The sequence below is a fragment of the Cryptomeria japonica genome, chromosome 2 (genome assembly GCF_030272615.1).
Source record: "Cryptomeria japonica chromosome 2, Sugi_1.0, whole genome shotgun sequence".
NCBI classification, from domain to species: domain Eukaryota; kingdom Viridiplantae; phylum Streptophyta; class Pinopsida; order Cupressales; family Cupressaceae; genus Cryptomeria; species Cryptomeria japonica.
The window spans coordinates 3,096,682-3,105,412 of record NC_081406.1 but is presented as its reverse complement, the minus strand read 5'-3'; the positions used below and the strand labels follow the sequence as shown (position 1 = coordinate 3,105,412).

Below are 8,731 nucleotides of genomic sequence, written 5' to 3'. Positions count from 1 at the left end.
TCCAAGGACTTCTCAAAAATACAATAACTTAACTTTATATTTAACCCTCATTTTACCCAAGCCAAATAAAATATTTAAATACACACTAATCATTAATCTATATTTAAACTACAATTAAATTCATATACATACACCTTTCCATTTATTTTTTGAAAACATAAAATTAAACAGAGCATTAAATTAGACATTTACTAGTAATTCACAACATAAAGGAACTCGAAAATCACTTATGATTTATATGAATTTACGTAGGGTCAACAAGACACATACCAAACTCTAATAGAGTATGACGAGGTATAACAATAGGATAACCTAGTGTGCCATCTCAAAATTAACTGCCATTGGGAAATAACTCAAACCCACCAATTTAGGTGGAGAAATTTCTTGTACCTGCGTACACACTTTCCACATTAAAAGTACCTATTACATGTATATAATAGTTGAAGCGCAAGATAACATCTCAATGGGTACAACATCATACATCAAATAATTAAGACCTGCATAATGTCATATCACTATCATATATAAATCACAATCCAAACATAATCATCTAGTCCAATTCTCAATATAACATCTTAGGGAAAGGAATAGGTAGGCTTTACACTTGAGGTGGCACATCTTTATGTGCTCTTAGATCATTGAAGTGATTCCTTATGCATTATTACTAATGTCCCTCCACCTCCTTCCTATAATTGAGGTCATTTTCTCCTCATAGGTGTTGTGGTGAATAAGACACATTCTCATGCTTCCCAACCTCTTACATGAAGAGCTAATGACTAGCCTCAAAGAGGATAGTCCCAACCCATCCACTACCACTCTACTTCTCCCCAAGCTGCTAGCTATGTGTTTGGTGGTTGACTAGATGCTAGCAATTTTCCTCGCCTTGCTCTTGCTAAATCACATGTTCATGACACTCAGCATCCTAATGAATAGAAAAAACATGATGATGATGGTTGATAGGCTCGTGTTGACACTTTGGATCCCACTAATGTATAGGGTAAATCAAATGATACAGACCTTCATCCTCCTACTAGTGCATTAGCTCTTGTCACATAATGACTTATTTTTATGTTTTGTTCCAAGATTTTCCCTATTTGAACTTTAATGTGTGACTTCTTCAACCCACCTTTTTGTGTAAATATGTGTAATATTATTCTATAAATAGTTATAAAGATATCTATTCATTAAAAAATGTCTATCTTTGAGATTTATAATATGTTTAGATAGTTAATTTTAATAGTTATTTCATATTTCATTTATTATACTTAGGATTTATATGAAATAATTTCTACTACAATGGATAATTTTTAAAATAAAAAAGTACAAATGTATTCTATACATTATAGTATATATCTTTAAAAAGATGATTTTATGGAGTTTTCTATTATGTCTTACTTAAAAAAAAAGGCCATTTATATTTCAATGTTAAACTAAAAAAATTATAAAATAGTTTATGTATTAAAATTTTGATTTCAAAATTCAATGTAAGCACTTCAACATGTCTTTTAAAAATATTTTAAAAATAATTTTTATTTTATTTTTTAGAATAACTAATTTTAACCATTTTCACCTAAAAAATAATCTAAATAAAAAATCAATTGATAATTGAGTAAATATATTAGAGATTTTACAATTTTCTCTTACACTATGATAACACAAGTCCCCTATGTTATCATTCCAAATTTAATTGTCCCTGTTTACAAAGATTTTCATTGCTACTTAAAAGCTTCACTTTTGTCCTCTCATTTACTTGCATAGTTTTTAATTAATATAAAGAATGTTTGAAGTATATTTTTCTTACCTAAACCTCTTATTTAATGATTATCTGTTTTATTGTCCCTTTTGGTGTGTGTCGTGGTGTGTTAAGTTGTGACATTTTTAGATCAGCCACTAAGATTCAAAGATTCAAATTCCTCTTGGGCAATTATTCTACTTAAACATCAGTTGGTTCAATGATCAAACAGTCAATAATAACTTACACATCATCCACACCAATAAGTGGTATATACTGGCCAATGGCCAAATTTAACTTTTGATGTTGAACTGGGTGATGTTTAAGAACAGCCTTGAGCCATTGTACTCATAAGTATAAAACTTTTATTGGACTGTTGAACTTGCAGACGTCGAATGCATGATGGAATTGGACTGCATTGATGTTTGGAAAATGAAACCCTCCATTTGTAATCTCACTGACTGGTGTGCTGACCAACAAATAAAAAGTTTCAAGTCCACTAAATAAATTCTTGAAAGAAGGTAAAATGAATCAGATGCTGCCATAAAAGCTAAAATTGAAGTAGTGTCACGAGATCTGTATAAAAAACAAATTATAAAAGTTACATTTGGGAAAGATTGGATTCATACCAATAAGAGAATCTTTCAAAATCTAGTGAAAATGGGCAAAACGTCATTCTTTCGAATCAAAGTTGCAGTCTCTAAAATTGTCAAAACATGTTTAACCTCCCAACGAGATTAATCGTGTTGCAAAAAAGAAAAACAAGGGTAAAATAAATCAAACCTAGTAGTTGGTTGTGCTGACGAAAAAGTAAAGAGGGAACAAAGTTCAGTAAAAAAAATCGTGTTTCCCATGTTAAGGGTGCTGAGAATTCCGAGCAAGAAAAAAAAATACAAACTCAAATTCAAATTAACAGAAGTTGCACAGAAAAACAAATATACATAACAACGTATTTACATCGTTCACCTTTAAATGATACATCCACAGTAAAGCAGGACAAACTCTGTTTTATTAATTTTTGCACCAGCTTACAAAGTTACATGCTTATTGCATAATCCTCAAGTTTATCAAGTCTCCAAAATATGCAACAGGATAATCTAGCAAGTGGTGAAATCCTTCACTATGGAGATTTACAGGCTTGAATCCTGGTTTATCCATACTGAGTTCTCGATATCCTACAGCAAAAATGATTGGCATTTGTTTCTACTTATTATATCCTACCCCAACATATTATACTTGATACATTGGACTCCAATAAGCTGCTAAAATCTCAAATTATGTTAAGGCATCTCTGATTTTGAACTTTACAAACAACTAAGTAATCATAATTTCTTTCCCACCTTTTAGTTTAGGTTTTTAAATAACCAGATTCCTAAGGCATTCAATGTCAAGCTTACAAATCATCTGCTAGAATGGACTTCCAACTAGATTTTTAGACTTAGCAGCCCTTCAGCATCTTTCAGTTGATTATGAATTCCTTTGAAAGTTTGATTAAGCATGTATTCAGAGTTAACATTCCTAATCCCAAAGCTCAGCAGGTTTAGTTAACTCTGGCATGGGACCTTGACACCTCTAGCTAATAAAGAAAAAACGGTCCATGGAATATTTGGGTTTCGCTTAACTCAACGATTTAAGAGTCACACATGACACGTTTCTACTTTTATATGCCCATTTTGGCTGTGACTTGTGTTTAGTTTTCTCAAGGATAGTATTAGGTTAAAATACTCTCCGTGTATCTTATAACAGGTTCCATTTTCCTTTCTCTAGTTTGTTCTTAAAACCTAATAAAAACATTGGCAATGTTGGGAACTTTAACTCTTTGTCTGTGGTTCTATAGCCACACAAGCAGAATTCCACAAAACCAAGTATGAACAGTGTTTTATCCATGTCCGACATAGAAAGTAATCTTTACAAATACATGAATTTTAAAATATTTTGAGGTCTTTTGAATTATAAATAATTAAAATGATCTAGCAATACAAAACAATTTTCAGCATGGATTCACATAAGCTGCTTAATAAAATAATCTATGCTAAAATGCTTAGCAAAGGCTCCTGAAACATAAAAAAGTTTAATATTGTATAGCAACAATACCAGATGAATGCATGTCCATATTAATCCATGTTAAATAGAAGATTATGGCCTCGACAATGCTCAAGGGGCCCCAGCTTGTACATTTCCTTGGAAAAAATAATAAAAGAACACTGAAGAAAAAACTATAATTCATCATATCACTTCTCTACTTTTAAGGAAAGCCTTGCACAAGCCTGTAAGGGCTTCTTCGTCAGGTTGACCATCTTTGAAACTCAATTCTCCTTCCTTGTAAAGCTCCTCCTGTATAATAAGTAAAATGTCAATCCCGACTTGATATTAGAACTTAGCATATAAACAACAAAATTATAGTTCCTCTTAACACGCATTTATGTTGAGCTACTTATCCATCACAACTCTTGCATTCCAATACAAAATGCTCACTTTTGAAAGACTAGAACTTCAAATGGAACATCTGACATGATATGATCGCTAATAACAATGTTCATAAATTCTTTTATGATAATTTTTTAATATACTTACAGTACAATTTTTCAACAATTTTAAAATGTATAATTGGATCTACTTTTACAGTTGACAGTCATCTATTTTTGGCCTTTTTAATAACAATTTTACAATGGATACTTGGATCTACTTTCAAATTCTTTTATTATCAACAGCATTTAGAAGTACAAACAAAAGTATTCTAGTTACAAGCCTATAGCCGCCTTCTTTCTATAATGATCTTCCCACCACAATTCTCCAAACACTAAAACTTCTATGGATGGTAGTTTAACTGTTGTTCATGGAAGTTCAATTGTCATCATAAATGGTCAATCACATTCTGCCATGTTCCAACATGTAGCCAACGTTTCCAAGTATCTACATGTTTTTCTCTATTTTCTTTCCTATTGAGGGTTCCTGTTCTTATGGGAATTACAAATTGAACTCTATGTCAGTGGTTCCTGCCTTCTTGGAAACTTAGTATTTTCTCCTTGATTGAGATTCCAACCCCATCCGACACCAAGCTTTTTATTGAAGATTCCTACCTTCTTAGGAACTCTTGAATTTTTTGTATTTTCACAATTCTTGTTGGGGTTCCAACCTTATTACGAACCAAGAATTGTTGGAGGCTCCTACCTCCTTTAGGAACTCTTGAATGTCTGTTCATTGTAGCTTTTTGTTGTGGGTTCTAACTTCATCAGGAACCAAACACTTTATTAGAAGCTCCTACCTCCTTAGGAACACTCAAAACTCAAGATTACTCTTACAAAACATTAGGTCTTCAGATATGTCAGCAATGCAACTAGGAAATGGAACTATTGGGAGTTCCAATGGTCCCCGAAATTTCTATGAATTACAACTTGTGAAGCTTCGTAGAAAATCAAATTCTTTATTAGCAATCCCAGCAAAAACTGTAACTGCTGACAATTCTAATGGCTCCTAGAACTTCTGTGAGCTCTGACTTATGAAGCTTTGCAGAAAACTTAAGTCTTAGAGACTTGTTGGTGATCACGTCAAGAACTAGAACTTTTAGTGGTTGTGATGGTTCCGAAACTCCTAAAATCTCTGATTTGTTTTAGATTTAGGTCAAACCTATGATTTGTCCTAACTTAGCCAAACTTACTCCAAATCTCACCGAATTTGAATCCTAGGTACCATTGAGCTCTTTAACAAGATGAAGTCCTTACTTGACCAAAAATTAAACTTGAGAATGTCTCCCTAAACAAATCAAAAACCAATTGTTGTAAAACCAAAAATAAGGCAAAGATTGAAAATAAAGTGAGAAAATATTTTTGGGCAATGCAACAAGCTCGTGAGCCCGGATGCTCTTGCATCGAAGTTTGAGTTTCCAAAGATGTTAGAATGGACCAAAGAAAGGGACATTACAAATTCTCCCTCCCAAAAATTTCTTGACCTTGAGCGATACCAACTCAATCTTCCAACTCCTTCCAATTGAACCCTTCTACAAATACCGAATCCCAAATGATTGTTTCATCAATGAAAACATCCCAAAGAGATCTTTACTTGAAAGTAACTTTAAAGTAGAATTCTTCTCAATCCCAAATAAAGAAAGAAAATTGGCGTGACCAACTATTTAAATTTTCAATTTTATTGAAGAGACTGTTTAATGTACTAGATGAGATCACCATCATGCTCACATTGTGCTTTTCTAATAATACTGGAAGTCAAAAATATTCTACCCTCATTAATGCTACTAAGCAATGCTCTCCTTAAAGTGCCAAGCTTCCATCATCTTGGGGGTCTCTATCTCAAGACATCCTCAAGAAGTGAAGCATCAAGTGAACTCCCCTTCACACGCTATTTGCATAAATGCCAAAATACATTCGACTTCTCCTTCCACAAATGTAGAGTTCCCTACATCCAATCACCGAGAGATTTCTCCAACCTCCTACATGACTATGGCCAAAGGCTATATATCCTATAAATATCTCTGAATCCTGCCAAGCTGGTCCTCCTCATCAGGCTTAGCAATTTCTATAATTACTCCTAAGTCACTTGAATCCTCTTCTTGATCCTCATCAGGTGGATCATCCCTAGGTAACTCTTATGAAGCCAAAGGTGGATGTGGTGCAATCTCCTAAACATTCTCCACACTTGGTGGAGTTGCTTGTGTAGGACCACGTTGGGGATTGTCAACAACCATGACCAATTTTGTTTCTTGCTACTCAAGTCTATCAACCATGAGCCCTAGAGAACTTGGTGAGGGAAAAATGTAACCTCTACCAAAATCCCAAGTAGGTGCAACCAATGATCAATCTATTTCGCTTCCTTAGCCAAAGTTGTGTTTGCAAGCAAAGTGGTGTCCCCAAGCAAAGTGCCTTCAACTAATAAAATGGGCTTTGCTAATAGTGTGGCCTCGATGGGTGACGCGGATTCCACTGGCGATGTGGGCGATGTGGCTAGCAATGTGACTAGCAATGTAACTTGCAGTGTGGCTAGTAGTGTGGTTGGTAGTGTGGCTAGCAATGTGGTTGGCAATGTCGTTGTGGTATTTCTAACAAGGATAGCCTCTTCTATCTCAATCTCCAACAAAGATTGTGCATTGGCAGCAAATGGCACCCCATCTATTGGTGTAGTGGCTAATGTGGACAAAGACAATTCTATAGGCTCATAGTTGTCCTCTATGTTGTCTCCACTATTGCCTAACACATCTCGCTACTTTCTTTTCTTCTTGGCCGATTGTACTTCTTCCCTAGCTGGTGCATGTATATCCAAGGTAGTCTAGTAAAATATTGTCAGCCAAGAGGGATCAAGATGAGATACAAGCTAAAAATTGCCCCATTCATTAAGGAACCTGGGTATAAAGAGTATCCAGGATGAAAGCTATGGCATGCTTTGTCATGTAAAATGCCTTGTGTTTCTATGAAAGGAATTCCCTGATTCTCTTAGACAACATACACCCATGCTTAAGTCAATCATGTAGTATATCATCCATATCACCACATCTAACGCTTAGTTGACTCTTGTTAGTCAACATTTCACCAATTCCAGTATGCACCTCCACTTGACAGTAGTTGAGAATTTTTTTTGCAATCCCCTATTTTTGACATTCTGTATGTTGTCCTTTTCTTGTTATGTTAAGTTTGGCTGGCATATTATGCGAAAGGAAGCATCTTTATGTTGTGGATTTATCTTTCCTATGGGCTTGCACATAGCTACGCCTATAGTACGCCAAATACCCTCGTAAAATCAACTGGCCAAAATGAAATGGTAACTTGGAAAACTTTGTAATCAATTACTGATTTATGAGACTGCCTTCTATAAATCGCCACCATTGTCTTCAGATATGGTTCAAACTCATGAGCATTGAAAACTAGGAGTTGCACAACTTCATCTACATATGCATGTTGTAGTACCACCTTCAACACATGGTCATCCCAATTGTTTTGCTACCACATTTGACACTCACTGCTAGTGAGACTCACCCAAGTCATTGAATCAACTCTAGTCTAGTAACCAAATCAACTTTTTAACTTCGCCATTTTGATAATTTTTTGCTTTTTCTTTTCTCTTTCTTCCCCATTTTCTCTTTTTCTCTTCTGATTTTATTTATATTTTTCTTTTATTTCTTTGTTGTGTTGCCACATACATAAGTCATAAGGTCTCCTATAACATTCATTTTCACAACAGGTACCCATATATTCTAAATCAAAAAATGTATCAAAATGGGGAATGATGTCATACCTTTTTCTAATTTTTGTTGATCATCAATAAACCTTCCCCCACACCACTAGCATCACTTCACCGTCTCCCCATGTATTGTCAAGTTGCTTACTAGGTTATTTACCACTTGCCACAATTTGTTTGTGTAGGGTAATGGAGGTGGCAGCATCTCATGTTTCTTTGCATGTTCAATCACAGCCTCATTGTATCCTAACCTCTTTGCCACCATATAGAATTCCTCCATTAATTTAGGTCACAACTTTGGGCCTTCTCCATCCTCATCTAAAGACTTGGGCCATACTACTTGCTTCACACTTTCTTCTTCTAATGTGTCTTCATCCAATTCATGGCTTATGTTACCATTTTTGCCAAAATAGGGAGCATGCATTATCCAAGAGCCTTCATAAAGCCTCATCTGTGTAATCAATGGCCCAAAAAGATGTAGTTAAATGTGGGCCTACCCTTGGTATAGCAATTCATTCAATCTCCTTAGTGATAGGCTGCTCTTCCATTATTGCTCTAGAATGGTTGATAGGTTCCTCTATATAAGTTGGTCCAATCCACCATGTTCGTTGCGACTAGAGTCTCAATTCTCTCCTTATATGGCTTTAGTTTTGACCTGTTAATAGTATCTATTATTGAAGGGCTATCTAAATTCTATAACTTGATAGCCCCATTATCACAAACTTCTTGAATTTCAAAGGGACCAAGCCATCTCACTTTGAATTTTCTTGGTTTAATTTCATTATGGCTGTCGTATTTTAGAACTGACTATCCAAA

The 8,731-nt window shown here is 34.7% G+C and overlaps 1 protein-coding gene across 2 annotated transcripts in view; it reads right to left on the bottom strand.

The window, feature by feature from the left end:
• Positions 1 to 3,787: 3,787 nt before the first annotated feature.
• LOC131058621 (gamma-glutamyl peptidase 5) overlaps positions 3,788 to 8,731 on the bottom strand; it is a 101,942-nt gene continuing 96,998 nt past the window's right edge. For both annotated transcript variants that reach the window (XM_057992356.2, XM_057992357.2), the window contains exon 4: positions 3,788 to 4,066. In XM_057992356.2, coding sequence (XP_057848339.2) covers positions 3,959 to 4,066 — 108 coding nt within the window. In that variant the 3' untranslated portion in view covers positions 3,788 to 3,958. The remainder of the gene's footprint in view (positions 4,067 to 8,731) is intronic.